Source organism: Pan troglodytes, chromosome 23 (genome assembly GCF_028858775.2).
Source record: "Pan troglodytes isolate AG18354 chromosome 23, NHGRI_mPanTro3-v2.0_pri, whole genome shotgun sequence".
Lineage (NCBI taxonomy): Eukaryota > Metazoa > Chordata > Mammalia > Primates > Hominidae > Pan > Pan troglodytes.
In genome coordinates, this window is record NC_086016.1 from 44257779 (window position 1) to 44280952 (window position 23174).

The 23174-nt window shown below is 52.8% G+C and overlaps 2 protein-coding genes across 5 annotated transcripts in view; one reads left to right on the forward strand and one right to left on the reverse strand.

The window, feature by feature from the left end:
- The window catches only part of TCF20 (transcription factor 20), a 184460-nt gene that overhangs the window by 101524 nt on the left and 59762 nt on the right, over positions 1-23174 (reverse strand). The window contains exon 1 of one of the 4 annotated variants that reach the window (XM_063807960.1): positions 7985-8299. The exons of 1 other annotated variant lie outside the window; for it this stretch is intronic. The gene's annotated coding sequence lies outside the window, so the exon portion shown is untranslated. Of the gene's footprint in view, positions 1-5960; positions 6089-7984; positions 8300-23174 lie in introns of those variants that run through there. 2 more of the 4 variants (XM_063807961.1, XM_063807959.1) reach the window with 2 other exon arrangements.
- Positions 168-12518, forward strand: LOC100610111 (proline-rich protein 2-like). The gene is made up of 3 exons (XM_054675641.1): positions 168-233; positions 7179-7673; positions 11550-12518. The coding sequence occupies exons 1-3, from the start codon at positions 168-170 to the stop codon at positions 11949-11951; spliced, it is 963 nt and encodes a 320-aa protein (XP_054531616.1). The 3' UTR covers positions 11952-12518.

The following is a 23174-nucleotide window of genomic DNA, read 5'->3' on the forward strand; positions in this document are numbered from 1 at the left end:
CTTGATGATAGATTTAGAGGTAGAGGGTGGTGAGAGAAAAGGAGGAATCTGATTTGAGAAACCGGGTAAACAGTAGAGCCCCTTACGGAGTTGGGGACAAATGCAGGACAAAGAGTTTGTGAGGAGTAACTGTTCAGTTTTGGACTTAAGCTCACAATACCAGTGAGATGGTCAAGCCGCTGTGTCGAGCAGGAGTTGAAGGCGCTAGAAGACATCTAGCTGAAGATGTGAATGTGGGGATCATCATCTTATGAACAAACAAAAGCCTGGGGAGATCAGAGATCACCGAGGGAGAAAGGACACTGAAAAAATAGGGTCTGGAGAATGCCAATGGTCAAGCATAAGAGGACAAACAACCAGAGGTGGGAAGAGACACTGAGCTCAGCAGGCTGATGAGGAAATACATGGTCCCGCTCTGAGAACCCTCCAGTGACCTCTCAAGTCAGGGTTATACACCTGGTACAGCATCTTCTATTCCCCTTATGAGAATACTTCTGATAACCCTATTTAACTGCCCTTCTCTACTATATACTAGGCCAATATTTGAGAACATAAAATCAACAGAATTAGCAGGGACCAGCCCTGCTCTAGTCCAGTGTCTTAGTACATAGCACAACATAGACTGATGGTTTAATGGACAGCTACCATTCTGAGTGCCACCTGCAGGCAGTCCACTTCACCATATACTTTTCCTATTTTAGTGCCTTCCCCCAACAGCCCAAAAGAAGATATATCTCCGTTGCACAGATAAGGAAACTACAGCTCAGGCAAAATGCCCAAAGTCACTGATAGCAAGTGATGGAGCCAGGATGAGGTTGCACATCCTCCTTCACACGCTCTGCTGCCTTCCATCACGTGGACTTTCTTCAGCAATAGTATCCTCTCACATCACTACCAAAGGGATACAGAATCTGGCCTCAGGTAACTGGTCTCCCACAGCACGAAGTCAGGGAAACGCCCAGAGAAGTACCCCTGCTTGACTTCTCAAGAATCCCTAGTCTTGCCAAGCACAGTGAACATTCTCCAGACTCTCAAAGTAGTGCTTCATCCTTAGGGCACTTCTAAATGCAGCAGTGAAATCTGGCTTCCCTGAAACTGAGGTCTGGAGGTAAGCTGCTGGAGCCTTAACTCTTTTTCAATTCTAGAAACCCATTTTAGCCACCTATCAGGAGTTTCACCCTACATCTAAAAGGCCTCACTCTAAATGAACTAAATCTGATCATGGCCAAGGAAGTTTCTCCATGTCACCTATTTTGGACCAAGGCATAATTAGGATGAGAGAAACCAATGGGGCCCAAGAAGACAACACTACACATCTTTGTGAAAATTAACAGCAGTACAATTTTGTCTCTGCTTTCAAGCTTGATGTGTGCCATCTCTCCTTGATATCTTAAGATTGGAACTACATAGGCTTTTTCCTAAGCGAGTACATTAACACCCAGGAGCTTCCTTTTTCCACTCAAGAGCCACTGTCAACTATGCTGGTAAGAGCGTGGGGCATAGATGGCAAAGAATAGGTCCTACCCTTGATTCTGTCAGTATAAAGCCACATAACTTTGGGTAAATTACCAGCCTCTTGGCATCTTCCTGAGTTGTAAAGCCAAAGGGTTAGACTAGACAATTTTTTAGGTGTCTTCCAGCTCTAAAATTCTATAATCAGAGAGTATGGAAAGGATGGGAGAAGGCACGCTGGATGCCAGCTGGCTGGGAAAGACTGAGAGGATGAGCCCTCCTGGCTATGGTTAACAAAGCCTTTCTGATCCGCACAGTTCCCTCCCTTGCCAGAGCCTCTGCTTAGAGCTATCCTTGCTTTCCTTGACATCCCCACCCCCCTACCCAAACAGAAGATCCCCAACACAGAAACATGAACACATCTACAGGTCTAGATCTAAAGTGGGGCGGGGGCGGGGCGGGGGCAGGGTAGGGGAGCGGGGAGAAACAGACATAACCAGAGAATGTTTCCTACACTGTCTAACACTCACCAATATTACAATACATCTCCACATTTTTTATCAGGATGATTTTTTTTAAAAAAGCAGACAGCACTCCTCTTTCTTAGCCTTTACAAGGTACCACTAATGATCTCCCTTAAGCTCTTTTGAGCCAGGTCCCTATTCACAAACCAAAAAGATATAAACAGGGGGAACACTTCAACCAGCCCACTTCCATCCTTTGGATTAACTTCTCAAGATGCTCAGGGCTAAAACAAATTATTTACTTTATTTAATGTCATTTTCATCCAGCCCACAGATCAAGTTCGACTGCCCTACTGGCAGAAAAGGCTTCAGAACAGGGATTATCTTTGTGACCACTCTGAAGTAACATCCCCTGAGTTATTTCACATTGTTTTCTTATTTTCTTCACCGCTATTATCATCACCTGACATTTTTATTTACTGTTTACAGTCTGTCTCCAGAGTAGGCTCTTTCTTGCCCACCATCACATTTCCCATACTTAGAATGCCTGTAAATACTTGTTAATGAAAATTAGCACACACATGCACGCGGACCTTAATCCACATTCAGGGACATGACATTCAAAAGTGGAAACCATCTTCCAATCATACTGATATCAAATGTTCCAATGAATTTCTACTCTTTCCTATAGAACAGCTTACATATGCATACTGCAATAATGATATTTTCCCTAGTAGTTTTAATTCCCCACTATGAAACACCAGATAATAAGCCACGGATATACCAGCTAACTCATGTTATAGTTCATCTTCCTGCTGGGTCACGCATATTACCCAAAAAGCAAACATTGCTCTTACGCAGAAAGTACTGATTGTGTTTGTCGCCATGAGAACCTTTTCACCCACACCACATGTACCAAGGGTATTACAGGACTTTCAACAGCCTAACCAATAATCAAAAACTATCCAGTGCAATGTGACCAAATTATGCTCTACTAACTGTAAATACCTTGATTTCAGTATACTGTATTCTTTTTCTTTTTTTTTTTGGACAAGATCTTGCTCTGTCTCCCAGGCTGGAGTACAATGGCAACAACATGGCTCACTGTAGCCTCAACCTCTCAGGTTCAAATGATCCTCACACCTCAGCCTCCTGAATAGTTTGGACTACAGGCACCCACGCCACATCTGGCCTTTTTTATTTTGCAGAGACCAGGTCTCACTATGTTGCCCAGGCTTACTGTATTTCAAAGGTATCACTGTCATGTACCGTTTTACTTCAATAGTTTTATTGTTTTGCTTTATCTTGTTACTTTTTTACCTCCACAAAAAGAAAATGAAGACAGCAGAGACAAAGCCCCAGACAGAATGAATGAGTACTAAGGTGCCTTGAACACAAAGTCCCCATGAGTAAGAAGGCTTAAGGCATACTGTGGAAAGAACTGTCTTTGGTAAATATATCTTTTGAGTCCCACCCAGTCGAACTGAGTGAGAGCAGTCACCATACAAAATGATTCTAGTGCATTGTAAACTAGTCAGGAAGAGATAGCCCTTTACGTATTATGTTACTCTTTAAGCTGATACCAAAGTTTTCAGCTCAGGACAGAATGACGGAACTAAGTATGAAGAGAGAAATTTTTTCACAGATTAAATCTCAAGTACACTGGCAAAACTGACAAAGTATGGGCAACGTAAAAGTTTAGGGAACTCCCAGGGGGTCACAAAACCATAAGCAGTCACAAAAACCACCCTTTCCAGTATTTCACCTAAATCTAGATTTCAGGTTCATCATAGCTTTAAAATTAAAAAAAAAAAAAAAAAAAAAGAGGGGCACAGCAGGAAGATATGGATTCCAGGGCCGCACTTACCACTGACTGATTTGTGCCTTGAGCAGGCAACAAACCTAGTACAGCACAGGCTCTGGAGACAACAGCCGGAGGGTTATATCTAAGCCTTGAACCTCATTAGCTCTACCAGCTCTCAGGGAAAGGAAAGGTCATCTACCTCTAAGGTCAGCTGGGTGGATATTGTAACACAATTTAAAATGCCTTGGACAGAGTCTAGCACAAAAGCTTGTTTTTTATACAAATGCCAGCATTTTTTCCTGCCTATATGAAAAGTAGGTTGGACTCATGAGAAAAAGTCTAACTCCAATTAAGTGTGATCATTTCAATTACATTCCATTTTATCTTACAGAGTTTTAAAAAGTCGGCCAGGTGCAGTGGCTCATATCTGTAACCCCAGCACTTTGGGAGGCTGAGGCAGGGGGATAACCTCCTGACCTCACCTGAGATCAGGAGTTCGAGACTGGCCTGGCCAAGATGGCGAATCCCCATCTCTACTAAAAATACAAAAAAATAGCCAGGCATGGTGGCAGGAGCCCGTAATCCCAGCTATTCGGGAGGCTGAGGCAGGGGAATCGCTTGAGCCTAGAAAGAGAAGGTTGCAGTGAGCAGAGACTGTGCCACTGCACTCCAGCCTGGGCAACAGAGCGAGACTCCGTCTCAAAACAAACAAACAAAAAAGTATACCACTACTAGGTTATGGAACCTAAAAGCCATGTCTCCCGATATCTTACCAACTTTGGCAACCTCTCACGTGAATACACACAAATTTCTTTGTAGAATGAAAATTTTATAACAATTTTTTCCCTTCTAAGTTTTATAAGACAAGTGTAATATACATGTGAGCATGGTAACTGCTTACAATTTAATAGGCCGGGCACGGTGGCTCATGCCTGTAATCCCAGCACTTTGGGAGGCTGAGGCAGGCGGCTCACCTGAGGTCGAGTTTGAGACCAGCCTGACCAACATGGAGAAATCCCGTCTCTACTAAAAATACAAAATTAGCCAGGCGAGGTGGCGCATGCCTGTAATCCTAGCTACTCGGGAGGCTGAGGCAGGAGACTCGCTTGAACCCTGGAGGCTGAGGTTGCAGTGAGCCAAGATCGCACCACTGCACTCCCAGCTGGGCAACAAGAGCGAGACTCCATCTCAAAACAACAACAGAAAAAACAAAACCAATTTGAGTAATCAGAGTTTTTTTAAACACCACACTGAACGCAAGGTCATAATTCAAATCCTAACAAACTGTTTATTCTAGAAAATCACAAATAATCTGTGTGGCTATATAAAAGTGTCTACTTGTGGGCTGGGCACGGTGGCTCATACCTGTAATCCCAGCACTTTGGGGGCCCAAGGCGGGTGGATCATGAGGTCAAGAGATTGAGACCATCCTGCCCAATATGGTGAAATCCCATCTCTACTAAAAATACAAAAATTAGCTGGGCGTGGTGGTGCGCACCTGTAGTCCCAGCTACTCAGGAGGCTGAGGTGGGAGAATTGCTTGAACCCGGGAGGCGGAGGTTACAGTGGGCCGAGATAGTGCCACTGCACTCCAGCCTGGCAACAGAGAGACACTCTGTCTCAAAAAAACAAACAAAAAAGTGTTTACTTGTGTGATAGGCCTGATGGTAACATACAAGAAAATTACTACCAAACCGTCTCCGAAGTCAATAATTATAAGCACTCTGCCCCTATGCTGGGATCCTTTTGGAAACTGTTCAGAGAGACTGAATCAAAAAGTGATCTAGGCCGGGCGCAGTGGTTCACACCTGTAATCCCAGCACTTTGGGAAGTCAAGGCAGGCGGATCACCTGAGGTCAGGAGTTCAAGACCAGCCTGGCTAACATGGCGAAATGTTGTCTCTACTTAAAATACAAAAATTAGCCGGGTGTGGTAGTGTATGCCTCTAATCCCAGCTACTCGGGAGGCTGACGCAGGAGAATCACCTGAACCTGGGAGGTAGAGGCTGCAGTGAGCTGAGATCGTGCCACTGCACTCCAGCCTGGGCAACAGAACAACATTGTCTCAAAATAAATAAATAAATAAAATAAAAGGGGATTTAATTTTAAAAATTAAATAATATATAAAAATAAAAAGTGATCTGAGAAAGACATATTGTAACATATTGGGCTCATATCCGGCCCAGCAGCACAGTTCTAGAAATTTAAGACAAATTCTGAGGTTGGTATAGAAATACTTACCAGTCAAAAGCACAGCCTAAGGCCTTCACACACCATAAAATCAGTGAAACTAATTGCGGTTCTTCAGCATCTGCGGAGCACTGGCTACCAGTAAGGAGAAAGTTGGGGATGCAGATAATCAGTGCACCCTGAGGTGACAGTTAATTCCACTAGCATACCATTTCACAGGAGACGTTATGGCATTCTACTTCATCCCCCTACTCTGAGAATGCTGAAACTGGCTGGAAATTTCAACAGTTAGCCAAATGTCAAATGTCCTTTGAAGAACTTTAATAAAATCTGGATCCTCCAAAATCCCCTGCGTAGAAAGATCTTGGAACTCCTCTGAGCCAACATACACAGACCCAATCACATGTTATCCACACATTTTCCAAGTAGACAAATATTCTCTGAAACATTTTCTGATAACTTCTTTCACAAAGACAAAAAATATGTTAAGGTGCATTCCACCTAGGTCAGAATAATACACTTTCTGATCTGAAGCACAGAACAGCAAGTGGGATTTCAAAAAAGAGCGTACCCTGACCAACTTTTATGCTCTGTTGAAGGCAGAGGCTGGAAGCTAAAAGACAGGCTTTTAAAAGCCAGCTAAGGTACAGTCTACATTTCTCAAAAAAGTTGCCTATGGCTAAAACAGAGCACAAAATGAGAGATAAAAAAGCAAAACCACAAACCCCTGTACTGTCTGACCCGGGAGTCCTCACTTAACAGATGAGAAAATTACCAGGGAAAGTAACTTGCCCTGGGCTGCAGTTTATTTGGCGTCAAAGCTGTAAGCAGATTCCTGGTCTCCCAGGTCGGAATTCAGTGTAGCTTCCCCATCCACCAAACTGCCACCCCACGGAAGATGCTGTATAAAACTCTTCACTCTTCACTGACGCTGTTAACATAAGGGTCCAATTATCATTCAAAGATCAGCCTGTTAGATAATAGCTCGAAAATTCCATCCATTTTACAGCAGTTACCAGAGACATCTAATCTTCGAGGAAAAAAAAGCAAAAAGGAAAAGGGGGAAATCCTAATTTCGACCTGACCCCTAAGGTCAAACTAAAGGACTGAATACAGACCAGCAGACCGTATTGGTATCCGCAACCACAAAAACAGACAATAATCCCACCCACAAGCAGAGGAAGACGGCCGCTCCTCGGCACCGCCCCCCAACTCACTAAATTCCACTCCCATTCCGGCGTCCAGAGGACAGTGCACCTCCCGCCGTAGCCTGAGAGGGATCGGCCCGATTGGCCACGCTCCTTCAAACCACCACTTTCCCCCGAAAAAGGGACGAAAGCCTCAGGTCCCCAAACGAGCGCTCCCTCGCCCAGAGACCCCGGCTTGCCCACCCCGCCCTGTTCCCCGCGGCGCGGGAGGAGAGACCGCCCCACACAGGAAGTGTGTCCTGCGCCGGGACCTTGCGCCCAGCCCGCCGGTACCTGCCCTCCGCCCCCAACAGGCGAGAAGCAGCCGCGTCCACATGGCTTCAGGTGTTCACATGGCAGTAAACGGGCCCCTGCTCTCCTGGGCGCCCCAGCGCGGCGCCCTCCCGCCCACATCCCGGCCCAGCCCCGCTGGCCTCGCCTCCAGCCCGTAGCCAAGAGGCGAGCGCGGCCGGTGCCCCCGGGGCTGCCAGGGGCCCCGAAGCAGGCGGCGCTGACTCCCGGACACCGCCCGCTCACACCCGCCGCCTTTGCACCCAAGGCCTCGCGCGACCAGCAGGTACCTTCCCTCCGCACCCTCGGGCCAGCACCGGCGCCCAAGCCCCGCCGGATCCCCGGGCCGGCCCAAGACACCTCAGCCCTCTGATGCCAGGCCTGGCCCGGGCCCCTGCCCGCACTCTCGGGTCGGGCCGGGCAGCAACACTCCCCTCAACACCCCAAGCCCTGACTCGGAGTCCAGGAGGCTCCGCACTGCCAGGTTGGGTCCGGCCGGGACCTCTGCTCCCAGCCCCCCAGGCCGGACACCCCGGCCCGGCCCCAGTCCTTCAGGCCCAACCCTCTCCCTGCCCCTCAGGCCCGGGAGGCGGTTACCTGCAGGAGCCCCCCGCCCAGTCCCTCGGCCTCCGCCGGGGGCGGGCGGGGAGGGAGCGGTGGCGACGGCGGGCGGCGCTGCGCGGGGTGGGGGTGGGGGTGGCTCCACCGCCTCCAGCTCGGGCGCCCGGGCCGGCGGCGGGGCGGGCCGGGGCCGCGGCCCCTCGAGGCTCGCTCCGGCCCGCGCGCTCGCTCCCCGGTCAGGCGCGCCTCAGGGCGGGCTCCCCTGGCGGAGGCCGCGGCCGCCTCGCAGGGGCCGAAAGCGGCTGGGCTCGGGGTTTTTTCTCTCCATTCTCCCAACACACAGGAAATAACAGAGCGTCAGGTGACGGCGCGCGGCCAATGGGGAGGCTCCGGGCCGCGGCGCGCGGGCGGGCGGGAGGGCGCGCGGCGGGGCGGGGCGCACGGCGGGGGCGGGGCGCTGGGGGCGGGGCCGGGCGCGCGCGTGCCCACCCGCGTGCGGCAGCGTCGAGGCTGGCGCGCGCCGGGTAGGGATCGCGAAGGCCCCCACCTCGCGGCAGGGTCGCACGGGGTTCTCCTCTGCGGCCGCTGGGCGCAGCGCGCCACACGCCCAGTGCCATCTTGGCCTGCGCCTCAGGGCCGTCTTGGGGGTGGACGCGAGCCAACTTTCTGGGGAGTTGGTGGCCCGGAATCTCTCTGGGATTTCTGGAGTTCCCTGGAGCCTCCAACTCCAGAATCGCGCCTCTTGCGGCCCGGGAAGTCCGCGGGCGAGGACCCGGTCTCCTCTCGGTGACCTGTTTAGTGGGGTCGGGCGTGGGGGCGGCTCCTGCCCGCCAAGAGCCCTCTGGGCCGGGGGCAGCCCAAGACCTAGCTGGTTCCGCCTGGGTCCCTGGCAGCCCCCGCCCATGGGTTCCAGGTGTCCGTGGAGGAACGACTTGGGTCCTCTCAGAGCCTCAGTTTCCACCGCCGAAAACGCGAGGAGGGAGGCCCACCTACCTCACCTGTAAAACGGACGCTCCAGCTGCCTTCTGCTGCGGCATTAAGAAGCTGCAATGCCAGGCTGACTGCGCCCAGGGTCCCGAATTAATTTGCCGATAAGGCGGAGGATTTGCGGTGCCAAGGCCTCAGCTTGTTCCCAGCCTTCCTTTGCAAACCTGATGTTTCTAGAGCAAAGGAAGGGCTTGACTTCTTTATAAAGAAAATCGCAATTGTAGAGCAACTAATATGTAGATGTTGGTGCCCCCACGGCCATCAAAAGTGACAAGGCCAGCAAGAGTAGGATGCGTTGAGAATTTGTGATCCTGCCCCTGACCTTTGACCTGGCCAAATTCTCTTCCCACGTTGGGCCTCAGTTTCCTGTGGGTGAGGAGAGTTTGGATTAGATGTCCCTAATGTTGGCTAAAATTGCCGATTCTAAATTAGGCTCCCATCTGTCCTAGATGTTAGGGGAGTATGTGGCTTCCTCTCCTGAAGCAACCCAACTTACAAGTTGGGATTGGAAAAGTGCTTCCGGCAGCAGGTGGGGATTGTCAGGAACCAGGTGTGGTCTGGAACCCAGATTTCCATATATTTGAGGTACACAGCTTCCCGGGGCCTGCTTTTATTTTGACCTTTCACCCCACCTAGCCATTGCCTTTTCTCAGGCTACTCAAGGAGGGTCTCAGGGTCCCAGGCAGAGCCCCAGGTGGTCCTGGGCCCCTTGGCAGGAGCATGTACTTGGGGAAGGCAGTGATTTCTCCTGGCTTCTGTCCAATCTCACAAAGTGGGGGCTGGCTCCAAAGCAGGGCAGGACTATTCCTGGGGACTTGATTCCCCCAACACCTCCTACATGCCAGGCTCTTCCGGGGCAGAGCTGAACAAGCCACGAGGCCCTGCCCTCTGATTATTCCCATTGTTCTTCTGAGTTTCATTTTCAAATTCTCAGGCCTCGAGACTTTTAAAAGACCAGTACCTGGCTTCTCCTGGGATCAGGGCTGTAAAGGGAAAGGTGGAAGAGGCACTCAGCACAAATCAATGTTTTCTGGACAAAAATAGGAGAATGCAGGGCCTCCTGAAGACTGGTGTTGGGGGCACCCTTAATTTCTTGAGAGAATTCATGAAGAAAGATGAATCCTTTTTCCTTAGAGTTCCCTGCCCCATCATTCTTCCATTCTTTCCCTTCTTCATAACCTCACTTGCGTCTCAGATGCAGGGCCCGGGGGGATGCTGACAATCTGTCGCAGAGCCTCATTCAAAAGGGAAAGAATAAAGAATGCAGACAGATAACTGGAGTCCAGGCGCCTGTCAGCTCCTGCCTCTTATAACCATGCAGCCCCCTCCCCGCCCTTTCAGACCCTGCCAGAACATTGCCCCAATGCCCTCCACCTGGAAACTTCCCCAGTCCTTGGACCAGGCCAGCTGGGCCTCTTTATCCCTGAAAGCCTGCCACTTTCTCTTTTGGTTCCATCTGGAAAAAGAACGTGTATGGGCATCATAGCCAACAGGAAGACGTGGGTTACTCTTGGACTGTGTGGCCTTGGACAAGTCACTTCCCCCTTTGGTTTCCTCAGCTATAAAATGGAGATAATATTATCTCACTGGGCCGGGTGTGGTGGCTCACACCTGTAATCCCAGCACTTTGGGAAGCTGAGGTGTGAGGATTGCTTGAGGCCAGGAGTTCAAGACCAACCTGGGCAACACAGTGAGACTCCCCCTCATCTCTATTTATTTAAAAGAAAAAAAAATTTTTTTAATTACCTCACTCATAAGGTGTTGTGGGACTCTCAAGAGAGCTGCATAGGCCAGGCACAGTGGCTTACGCCTGTAATCCCAGCACTTGGGAGGCCAAGGGGGGGGTGGATCACCTGAGGTCAGGAGTTCAAGACCACCCTGACCAACATGGTGAAACCCTGTCTCTACTAAAAATACAAAAATTAGCCGGGCGTGGTGGCGGGCGCCTGTAATCCCAGCTACTTGGGAGGCTGAGGCAGGAGAATCGCCTGAACCCTGGAGGCAAAGGTTGCAGTTAGCTGAGATTGTGCTGTTGCGCTCCAGCCTGGGCGACAAAAGCAAAACTCCGTCTCGAAAAAAAAAAAAAAAAAAAAAAAAAAAAAAAAAAATTCAGTGCAGTACCAGGCACTGTTAACACTAGCTGCATGTTCTATGACATGGACACAAAAGGACATGAGTAGACTGAGGCTCAAACAGGTTAAGTTGCTGCTCAAGATTGCACAGTGGCAGGCACTCAATAACTGAGCGCCCCTTCCTCTGAAATCACATTAGTGTTTTCTGTTGTTCTCTCATTGTCTCAAATGCATGGATCCTGTTTTTCCTACCACACTCGGAGCTCTTTAAGGAAAGAACAGTAAAAAAATAAAACAAACAGAAAAACAAAAACAGTAGACTAGTTTTTTTCCCCCTCCCTCCTAACCCAGTCCACTCAAAAATTACTCATTGAACTGAATCAGTGTATCAATTCTAGAAACAAAATTAATCCTTTCCCTCCTCCTCTGGCTCAAAGATGGCTTTTGGAAACACTGTATCACTCCTTTTATTACAAACTCCTCTGCCCTCCTCCAGGCGCCTGGGCCACTCCAGGATTACAAATGGAGCCTTCTGCCTCTAGGTCACTGATTCCACTACCATCTGTCAGCGTGGATTGATTGAGGAGACTGGCCCTGCTAGGCAGATCAGTGACTTGTGCGAAGTGAGCCAGGGTGTCGGTGCCTTCAGAGCAGGCGGATGTCCTTCCTCACTTGCCAGCTCTCGTGAGCAGACACACAGCCCTCACCTTTATCCTTCACCAAGCTCCAGCTCTCCTTCCTCTTGGGAGGCGCCGCCTGCTAACTCAGTCACACCAAGAGGGAGGCCTGGAATTCCTGCTCACAAGCTCGGGGCTTCATCTACAGTCTGCCAGGAGGCAACTTACAAAAGCCTCTGGCTAACAGAGCGGGAAACTCCCCACAGCCTCCTGCTGTGCCTGTCCCCAAGCCACGCACTGTCCCCTTGCAAAGCACAAGGATACTGAGAGTGCACAAACAGCAGGGGTGGAGAGCCTCTGTGGGCACGCCCTCATTCTGTGCCCTCATTCCACAGGAGCCCCTGCTTTGTGCAAGTCTCTGAGCCCGCATGGAGGGAGCATGGGGGCTCAGAACAGTTCTTTCTGGGGCAAGGTCAGGGGAGGCTCTAAAGTTATGGTGGTGGGGAGGGCCTTAAAACAGAGGACCAGAGAATACCAAGACTTAGGGGTGTGGGGGAGAGCCACCTGCTGTGCCCAGGAGGACTGTGCCCAGTGCAGGGGAAAAAGATGAAGCTGCGGAGTTGGGCAAGGGTGGGATCCTGCAGGGCCTTAGAGCATTGGCATGTTTGGCATGGATTTGTTTCACAGGGTCCCACAGAAACTTCTGCTCTCCAGGTTTGCCCCTCCACTCTGCCCTCCAGGATAGAAGTGTGGCATCCTAATCTGGGATGCATCCATCTCTCCCCCTGGACTGTGAGCATATGCAGGGCAGAGACACCTCTGCTTCTCTTGGGTCTCCGGCATCCTGTGCAGGGTAGGGTACCATGTCCATTAAAATGATGTTAATGAGGATGATACAGCCCAGAGGAATCCAGGCTTACTATGAACCAGGCACTATGCAGATTTCCCTTTATCATCCCAGTTCTTCTTATTTGCAGCAGTCTAATGAGTTTGGTACTGTTATCACCCCTATTTTACAGATGGGGCCACTGAGGTGCAAAGAGTTTAACTTATCCCAAGTCACACAGTTTGGAAGAGGCTGAGCTGGTATTTGAACCCAGGTTTTCAGAGGCTGCACTCTTAACCACCAAGCTTCCCAGCACTCAGCAAACACTGGAAAGACAGAGATGGACCTAGACAGTCAGTAGGACCAAAAGTCTGCAGGCCGATAGGGAAAGAATGTAAGAGGACGGCATGGGCAGCGCCACCCCCTCCAGCAGTCATATATTAAGCCCTGGACACTGGGCAGCTGGGGCAGGTGGGGGGGCCTCAGACTCTCGGACCCCATGCCTGGAAGACCACGGTCTGCCCAACAAGCAGCAGCTGCTGTGAATTGACTTACACATCTTCCCCACAGGTGAGCAGAGAGCTAACACCTGAGGATAGGCCAAGAAACGGGAAGCCCGTGCAACCTGAGCGCACAGATCACCCCCACCTGCCCGGCACTCACTGTCCCCAGTGGCTGGACTCTCACCGGGCCAGTCACTGAGCTGGGGCCAGCCTGGTCTCACCAGTGTGTGTCTTTAAATCATCCAATTTCTTCAGCTGTAAATTGGGCTGGGAGGGGCCAGGTGAGCTGCCTGCCTCAGGGGAGTCGGCGCCCTTACCTGAGTGATCCCATTCACTCCTCACAACAAACCCATGAGGCAGGGATTGTCATCTTCATTGTACAGAGCAGGACATGGGTGCACACAGAGGTTAAGAGACTTGCCCAGGTCACAAGCTAGGAAGAGGCTGTGATTTGAACTCAGTCTTCTGGCTCCAAAGCCCCCACAGAGTCACTCAGGGCACTACAAAGAGTTAACCTGAATATGAAATGATCTAAGAGCCGCAGTGACAAAGGCATGCTCTAAGCGCTTTTCCTGCAGTAACTTGCTTAATCCTTACAACAACCCTATAAAGTGGGTACTGTTCTCGCCTCATTTTGCAGATGAGGAAACTGAGGCACAGAGCAGCTCGGAGGGGGCAAAGTTGAATCTGACAGGCTACAGGGCCCCTGCGTTGCTTTGTTATAAGATGACAATAAGGAAGTTCCTTTCCTTTGGGATTATTTCTGCCTGAAAGCTCAAGACTTTTAGCCACATCATTGTCTGGGCTCCACGGGAAGGCAGTGCCACATGCTGAGGCATGCTGGGAAAAGACTTTGTTCCATCCTGTTTTGTTGACATGCTCTTCATTTTTAAGCCTGAAACCCAAGCTTCCTGCTAAGAATTCAAACCATGGAGAAAAACGCAGCCATGATAACGGCCACTACTTCCTGAGCCTCCAGTGTTCCCTGTGCTTGGGGATCCATATATGTCACTTAACCTTAACCTTCACAACACCAGGGCAGCCTCCATTTTCACAAGTGAAGAAATGGAGGCCCAGAGTCACTTAGAAGATGCTCGAAGGTGCACAGCTGCTAAGTGGTGGCGCTGGGATTTGTCCTCAGGTCCTCAAGAGTCCTGACTCTTATGTGCTGGCTCCCCACGGAGGCGTGGAGTCTTGTTTGCTGGGCATTTGACAGAAATGTTTCTGCTCATCTTCTGCCACAGGTTGGTCCTTCAGCGTCAAGATTCCTGGGCCACTTATTAATAGAAGGCACCAGGACACAGGTGCAGGGATGCAGAGCTGGATGCTGCCTTCTCAATAGGAGAAGCCAAGAAACGCAGATGCCAATGCTCAATCAACTCCGTCTCTCCCTCTAGTGACTCGGGAATAGCTGCCCTGACGCCAAGGCGATTGTCTTCTGGAAGCAGCCACACCGTGTGAGGTTCCTCATCACTGCCCTGCATCTCTCTGCGAGCTCTCGGGGATAATTGCCAAATCACGTTTGATTCTAGGGGAGCAGAAAGCAGCAGGAGCCGTGAATTCTCCAACTCTTAACTGGTCCTCGACTGGAGCCACTTTGCCCTGCCCACCCATCCCTGTGGCGGATTCATTACAGTTATCCAAAGCCGGTTTTGACTTTGCTCCCCCTGGCTCAGAAGTCTGTCAGTGGGTCCTGAGCGGCTTCACCATTCAAGTTTATTCCTATTAGCCTGGAATACAATGCTGTATCTGGCTCCGCTTGCTTCTCCAAACCTTCTCTCCCAGGTCTCATTCTGCCTCTCTGTCTAACTAGACAAGTTGGCTTCCTGTCCTGTGCCTGTCTGCTCCCTGCAGCAGGAATGCTGTTCCCTCTTCCCTACGGATTGAAATTATATCCTCTTTCAAGTCTTACTCAAATGCCACCTCCTCCACAAACTCTTAACACTTATTCATTCATTCAACAAACATTGACTGAGCCCTTATGACAAGCATTGATCCCAAGGGTCCCTGTGGTCATGAAGTTTATGGTGCCATGGAGCTGTTAGAAAAAGAATCATCACATAAATAATCATCTGATAACAGCCATGATACAAATTAGTAAGAAAGTGTGGCAGGAGCACAGCAGATGTACAATAGGGACCCTGAGCCTTGGGGATCTAGGACATTTGAGCTGAGGCCTGAAAGACAAATAGGAAGTAACCACATGGTGAAGTTGGAGGAGAGCTCCAGGCAGAGGGCACGGCATGGGCAAAGGCCCTGCGGTAGGAGGGAACAAGTAGATTTCCAGGAAGGGCACAGGGGCCTGCAGGGTAATGTAAGTGAAATGAGAAAGCTGGAGATGCAGCTGGAGCAGGACAGTACAGGCCACAGAGGCTTTGCGACTTTATCCCTGGGCAAAAAGAGGAGATGATGAAGGATTCTGAGCACAGGACACAAGCCAGTATGTATTTAGAAGCGATCCTGCCCTATGGCTGAGCCTCTTCTGAGAAGTGCAGGCCCTGTGTCACGTCACCCTGAACCTCAGTCTTCAGGGTTTTGGATGTGAGTTTCCACATCCCTCTTCCTAGGCCAAGCTCTCAAAGGCAAGGCTGACCTCTGGTCTTCAGCTTCATCCCCATCAGCCAGGCCAGTGCCCAGCACAAGGAGCTGCTCCAAAAACATATGTGGGTTGAACCAGTGACCAGGACAAGACGCTTATCAGCATTTCCCTGCGAAGGAGCAGGGCTGCCTGTAAAGCCTTCCACATTCTCTAGAAATTACAAAGTTCAAGGGTTTTAGTGAGGCCACGACTCAGGGAGCCCTTGAGAGCCAAGCTGGCATCCCACTGCTGTGCACACCCTGCCTGGGCACACAGTATGACCCTGCCCAGGCATCTGCCTGCGGCCGTCTGGTGAATGACCAGAAACAGAACCGAAAGCTCTGTAAAGTGCTCTCGAGGTTACAAAGCAAGTTTCACAGGAGCAGTTTCATCTCACATAGGCAGCCCTCTGAGCTGGGTAGTTACTGCTTTACAGATGAGGAAACCGAGGCCCGGGAGAGGGCGGGTCCTCAGCAAATCAAGAAAAAACTGAGACTAGGACCTAACGGAAGTCCAGGCTATGAATGGCCCCCGTAGGGTTAAAAGAGCTTTCTAGAAATTTCTTTGAAAACTATTGTAAAGTGACATATTTCCTCAGGATGTCTGTCACGCCAGCAGTGGGAGCCAACACACCAACTCTCAGAGGCTGTTCCCCCTGCGCGGCAGATCCAGACGCTCAGCTCCCAGGCCTGGAGGCTGGCGGCTTAGCCCAGGGCACAGGAGGAGGCTGCCTGGGTTTGGCGCTGACTTACAGCAGGTGCTGAGGGAATGCTGAGGAGAGGCAAGGCTGATTCAAGAGGCCGACAACAGAGAACATTCCTAGAGCTCTCCCACCAGCTGGGCATGGTGCTAAGTGCATTACCTGCGTTCACTCATAACATCCTCACAACACTGTGAATACGATGACCATCCCCATGTACAGGCGTGGATGCTAAGGCTCAGAGCAATAAATAATTAGCCTGAGATCACACGGCAGGTGAGTGCAGAGGCCGGATCTGAACCCACACATTGCCCTTAAGCAACCCCATGTCCTGAGCAAAGGTGAGCAGAAACATCTTGGGAAGAGGGAACCACGACTGTATCTTCCTCAGCAGACATGATGGTGCAGGGTACCCCTTCCCCTGCCCACCTGACGACCATTATTCCCATTATCAGTATATCCCTCTGTGGACAAATGATGACAGACATGCATGGTAACCACTTCTTCACAAGTTTTGTGTCTCCCCAGCCTCCTCCCCTAGGGCTCTCTAGGCTTCCTTTACCCGTCCTGCCTCAGATGGACTCCCAGCATCATCATCTGCCTCTGTGCCTTCTTGGTAGTAGGTGGGTGTTAAAAAGAAAGGAAGGGCCAGGTGCAGTGGCTCATACCTGTAATCCCAGCACTTTGGGAGGCTGAGGCGGGCGGATCACCTGAGGTCAGGAGTTCGAAACCAGCCTGGCCAACATGGTGAAACCCTATCTCTGGTGGCAGGTGCCTGTAATCCCAGCTACTTGGAAGGCTGAGGCTGGAGAATCACTTGAACCTGGGAGGCAGAGGTTGCAGTGAGCAGAGATTGCGCCACTGCACTCCAGTCTGGGCAACAGAGCGACTCCCTCTCAATAAATAAAATAAAATAAGGAAGGACAGAGGGCAATGTGACCTTCAGCAAGCTCCCTAAGCTCCTGAAGCCTCAGCCTTTTCACCTGTAGAACAGGGACATTAACATCACCCCCGACTGAGGGCTGCAGGCACACAGGGCTCAATCAGTGACTGCGCTTCTCAGTACCAGAAGTGCTGTTGCCATCATTCCAGCCTCAGGTGCTCCATGAGGTGGGATGATTCACCCCATGAGCAAACAGGCTCAGGGAGGTGTGGTGCCCACAGTCACCCAGCAGACACAGCGGAGCAAGGAGTAAGCCACACCTGTTGGATCCCAAAGCTTCTGCTGAGGGGAGGAGGGAGAGTGAATGAGCCACTGGGGGCCTCCGTGGCAATCAGGCTCACAAAGCCACGTGTGGGCTGGATGTGGCTCCCCAGCCCCGTAGACACCACCCCAGGTGCTCCTCACAGGTGATGGGGTGTGTTGTCTATGGGGCTCTTGTGCCCTCTGGGGGCCTCTGGGGAGCTGCTACTGGGCTGGGCCCTCTCGGTCCCTGAGCCTAGACCAGGTGAGTTACTAGCAGGGACAGGAGGAGAAATGGGAAAGCTAGGCAAGAGGTCACTCATCTGTGGGCTCAGTGCGGAGTGGGAGGGAAGAAAGCATCCTTTCTGGAAAAATCAATGGGCAGATGATACCGCCCAAGTCACTACCTACATGGAAACCTTCCAAGAAAACCAAAGCAACAAGAGAATCACAGCCCCTTAGAGCAGTGGCAGGCCTGAGAGGTGAACAGACCCAAGTCTGCCTCACACAGCTAGGGAAATCGAAGTCCAGGATGGTGGTCACGACTCGCTCAAGGCCCCACGGTGTGTAGGTGACTCCGCCACGTATGAGGGGCGTCCAGCCCCAGGCAGCTCATTTACAGTGGTGGGTGGGCCTTTGTGGTCTCCATGCCTCACACTCCAGCCATCCACTTCCCTCTGTTCTTGCCTTTGCTAAGCAAGGGGACTGGTTTAGCTTCACCCAGAAAATACCAAATCTCTGGGGCTTTTCCCTGCACACTTTTAGTTTCTAGGCTGCCCTGGCCCCTGCTCTGCCCCTACATGTGGCTCAGGGCGGGGAGAGACTATTAAGCTAATACATAGTTAGGCAACTAGAACACAGCCTGCAAATCTCGCAGTCAGTGCTCCTCAGTCTTGGCTATTATTACCAGACACGATGACCATCTCCATTTTACAACTAGGGAAACTGAGGCTCAGATGGATTGAGTGATTAGACCCCAGACACTAGGTGCTAGAGCCTTCACTCTCTGGAGTTATCTTTTTTTAAGCTAACAATGATTCAGTGCCCCCTGGGAGCCAGGCTCTGGCTGACTGCTTTGTGAGAATGATCTCATGTAATCCTCACCTCAGCCCTGTGATGTAGGTATTATTATTACCCAAGAACACAAAGACTCAGAGAGGGCAGGTAACTTCCTTGAAGCCACACAGCTAGGAAATGGGAGAGCCAGGATTGAACCCAGGCAGTCTGGCCTCAGGACGTTGGCCACCCCTCTGTGCTGCCATCTCCGTTGGGGATAGGTCTGGGGGACTAGCCACCCCAGTCTCCCACAGGAGCCTCCAGTCATCTCGGGGTCCCAGGCTGGAGGAGCTGCTCCTGAACCCTTCACCCCTTGATCGGCATCCAAAATGCTTCCCGCCAATTTGGTTCCAGCTCAGAATGTGGCCTGGGCTGGTCCTGAGACTCCAAATTAAAAGAAGACCCAAGCTGGTCTTTAAATTCAAATCTGAGGCCATCTGGGAATCCCAGCACAAGGCAGCCTGAGAGAGGCTGGCTTGGGAGCAGCTAGAACAAGCCAGCTTTGCAAGATCCTGAAAACGGGTCCAAAGAAGGCGAGTTTGCAATGACTGCGGTGTCCATGTGGCACCACCCAGTCTGTCATCAGGTCAGGTTCTCACTTCCTCCACAAGTGGCTCCCCCAGCCAGTGAAACAAGGGCCCCACTTCCACTGTCACCGCCTCTCCCCACTCTTCCCTTCCAACGGCTTCAGCCACAGAGTGCAACCCGCCTCTTACACCCTGGATGCGCTGTTCTTGCACTTCCCTCTGATGGTACACCCTCTCCTGCCTTAGCACGGCAAACTCCTACTCACTCTTCAAGGCCTTCAAATGCCAACTCCTCTGTGAAGCCTCTCTTGATTTCCCTGTCAGACCTCACAGGGGTACTCAGGGAAAAGATTTCTGTGGGGAAAAAACCCCTTGGGGTGAGTTTGCCCAAAGGAAGTGAGCCCATCACACCGTCTAGGACATGGGGAGAGGGCAGCTGTTCCATCCTGGTGGTCCCACTTCCTGGGGGGTCTGAGTCTGGGTCTGTTCCTCTGAGCTCTAGGCACAGGGCTCCTCTATGCCCAGCTCTGGGCAGGTGCCAGGAGTGCAGAGGGGAGGCCTTAAGTGTCCCTGTACCCAAGGATGGTCACCCAGGCTCTGCACCCAAAGGCCTAACAGGGAGACAGACCCACCTCTGTGTGGTCAGGACTGTGAGAGGGCAAAGACGGTGGGCCAGGCACAGGACCCAAGTCCACCTGAGAGGAGGACAGGGAAGGCTTCCTGGAGGAAGTGAATTGAGACCATAAGACTTGACCAGAAAAGAGGAGGTGGTGAGGTCAGGTTAGGGACCAGCTCCAGGGGAAGGGAGACTGGAAGGAGAGCCACAGCCTTCTCCTGACCCTCCGCCTGTAGATGGTTCCTGCCCTGGCTTCTCAGCTTAGAACTCACAGTCTCTGCTAGGGCCTGAGCTACGGCCTGGCCCTGGTAAAACTCACTCCACCACGCACTCTCTGGAGACCTGCTGTAAACACACTGACCACCTGCGCCCATGTCACTGCACCTGCCTGAGCCCTGTGGCAGCCCAGAGACTTGTACCATGGCCGCTTCCTGGCCCAGGGCAGGCTCAAGCTCCCTTGCCCTCATGGGCCCGTCACAGGAGTCAAGGTCCAGGAGGCTGTGCTAACAGCCCCTGGCTGCAGAGCTGTTTGCCAACCTCCAGGCCAGCCAGGCCAGCACTGTAGCCGGGGGAGCGCCCAGCCCTGGCCTTCGTTCTGCAAAGCCCCATCCCAGCCTCGGTCCCAGGTTCTCGGTCTCTGGTCACGCTTGGGAAGCAGCTGCGGGCAGAAGTAGCCTTCAGAGACCTCAGGCTGCCCAGGCTAAGAGAATGATGGAACGGTGACCCTGGCTGGGGGCAGAGACCTGGGAGGGAGGCCGGGGAGCTGGGACAGCGCCTGGGGGTTGGGAGAGCTGCCCAGGCCTCCTCCGGGGTGAGCTGAGGAGGGGCTGCCATGCCTGGGAGGAGGGGGCCGGCTCCTCCTGCCTCGCCGGCCTGTCTGTCTCCAGCTCTTCACTGTAAAATAAATGGAAGAAGCACACGCCAGATAGAAAAAAAGGGAGGGCCAAATAAAGCCCCACGCCGCCCAGCACGGGCTCCCTCCGTGGGTCTGGGCCAGGGCCTCGGCCTGGGTTACTTGCTGCTCCTTTTCCCGGGAAACCACTGGTGCCAAATTTGCATTTACCACAAACAGAGACAACACAATGTCATAATCCTTCTCCTGTCATTCTCCGCTCTCTTCCTCCTCCCACCTCAGACACACACACGCTAACACAAAATGACGGCTCCCTCGACAGCCTGAATGAGCAAAGCCCTCGATCTGCCTCTTCATTGTTGGCGTTTCTCTCGGCCCTCGCTCCGTGCCCATCGCCCAACTCGCAGCAGACCACCCACTGCCCCTCCTTTGTCCCGCATCACCACTGACAAATGGCCTGCTGGAGGTGGAAGAACATGCCTGGAAATAGTGGAGGGGGGGAGAGGGAGCAGCCAGCCCCAACCCCCCGCCGCTCTGCACCCTCACACCCGGGCTGGCTGCGCACGGCGGCTGGATCTGGACCGGAGGGGACGGGGGCGGGCACTCGGCCCCTGGGACTGTGACCCGGGGCCCTGCCCTTCACGCCCCTGCTGCTGCCGCGCTCCCCGAGCAGCCCCCTCGGGCCCCTCCTCTCCCGGCCACCCTCCTGGGCACTGCTCTGAACATCCCCCGCCTCCCCGCCCTCCATCGCTCTTTATGGCAGTTTCAAAGCTACAGCCGCCACTCGAGCAGCTGCGGCCTTTGATGGGGACAAGGCAGTAAAGGCCGCCCGGGAGGCCCCTGCCCAGCCCTGCCCTGGCCCGGCGCGGCCCCTGCCCGCCCCCGGGGAGCCTCGGGCCAGGGCAGCGCGGCGCGGCGGAGCACCCGGCGGGCACGCCTCGCACGCCAGAGCAAACTTTCACGACCGCGGGAGAGGCACCGCGCACACCGTTACCTTTGCAGCCGCATCCTTCCCTGGCCCTTGCCCCAGACCCCCTGCCAGCCCGGCGACCACGGGGGAGGAAAACAACTCCTGAGCCGAGGCGGGGGAGGAGGGGAAAGGGAAAAAAGGAGAAGAAAAAGGAAAGGGGGGCAGTTTCTCGGCTCTCAGCCTCCTCGCGGCTCCTCCTGCCCAAGCCGGCAAGTGAAGTCACAGGGCCGGGGCGGTGACATCAGCTGAGCCTCTGACATCACGGCCCCTGCCGATCTCACCTCTGCAGGGTGGAGATGGAGGAGCAGCGGGGAGGAGGGATGGATGGATGGAGGAGGGAGGGGAGCACCCGATCCCTCCTCGCCTTCAACTGCGGAGAGCGCGTGCCAGCGTGGAGGGGGGCAGGGGAGGGGCGGGCTCATCTGAAGAGTATGTCTTATCTCTATAGATAGGGGCGATTATGTGTCTATTTATAATTGGCCCCAGAGTGAATGGCTTAAAAGGGGCCAACGCCCACCACAGGTGAGAATCGCAGCTCACTGCTGTGCTTGGAGACTGGGGTAAAGGCAAGTGTGACCGTTCATAGAGCACCTACTGTGTGCTGGGGATTTGCACCCAGCACCTTAGGTGGTCGTCATGAGGACCAGAGAGGGCTGCATTTTACCTGGCAAGGCTCAGAAAGGGAAGGGCATCTCTGAGGCTGCAGAGCAGGAACGTGAGCTGGGATGTGAGGCCAGCAAAGTGGCCCAGAGCCTGAAGGGCTAGCTGGGCAGCTCCAGGGCTAAAGCCTTCATGGGCCACTGGAGTGAGCCCTGGCTGCCCCCTACAAAGGTGGGCTTGGAAAGGGCAGGGCATGGCAGTCCCAACCACCTTTTGTCCCAAGTCCCATCTCAGGGAGGCCACAGCAAGAGGAGGCCTGGCCTGGGGTCCTGGCTCTGTTTCTCTGTGTACAACAGCAGCGTCCGTTCCGAGGGGCTGAGCACCTACTACCTGCAAGCCCAGCACAGGCGCTTCACACCCCCTTCCTACCCCATGGCAATGCCTGAGAGGTAAGCACCAATGCCCCGTGTCAAGATGGGGAAACCAAGGCCCAGGAAGCATTGGGACACAACAGAGACCCAAGTGTCCAGTGCCTGGACTCTGGGCTGTGGCCAGATCCTTGGCCTGAGCCGCCTGCTCCGTAGCTGTTCAAGCCATCCTTGGCCTGGTGGGGACTTCCCTGTCCAGTTTTCCAGCCTCTGCCCTCCAGTGAGAGGCCATGCACTTCACTCGGCCATGCTCGCTTCAGCCTGAGGCTCCTGGCCCAGGGCCCCTCCAGGCCCTGCTCTGCCTACTCCACGGCAGGGCCCTTCCCCTCTTCCCTGGTGCCATGGGGCAGCCGGGCTGCTGACCACTGGCTGCCCCAAACTTGGCACACGCCTGCCACTGAGCTTCTATGCCTGGCATCTGGTGAGGGCCTACTAAGCGCCAGGTCCTGGTTATCTCATTTCATCCTTCCCATATCTAGGATGTCAGGGTTACAGGCAAGGACACAAGGCAGCTCCCACCGACTATAAAGTACTTCCATTCCTCCTGGCCCTTCCCAAATCCTGGAGCTAGTATTCCCGCCTCAGTCCTTGGGACCCCCACCGAGCAATGCACCAGTCCCTACCCCTACCAAGGGCTGAGTCTGCATTTAAGACCTAACATGGTACAGAATCCACATGAGGCATTCCGTAAACCCTTCTAGATAAACTGA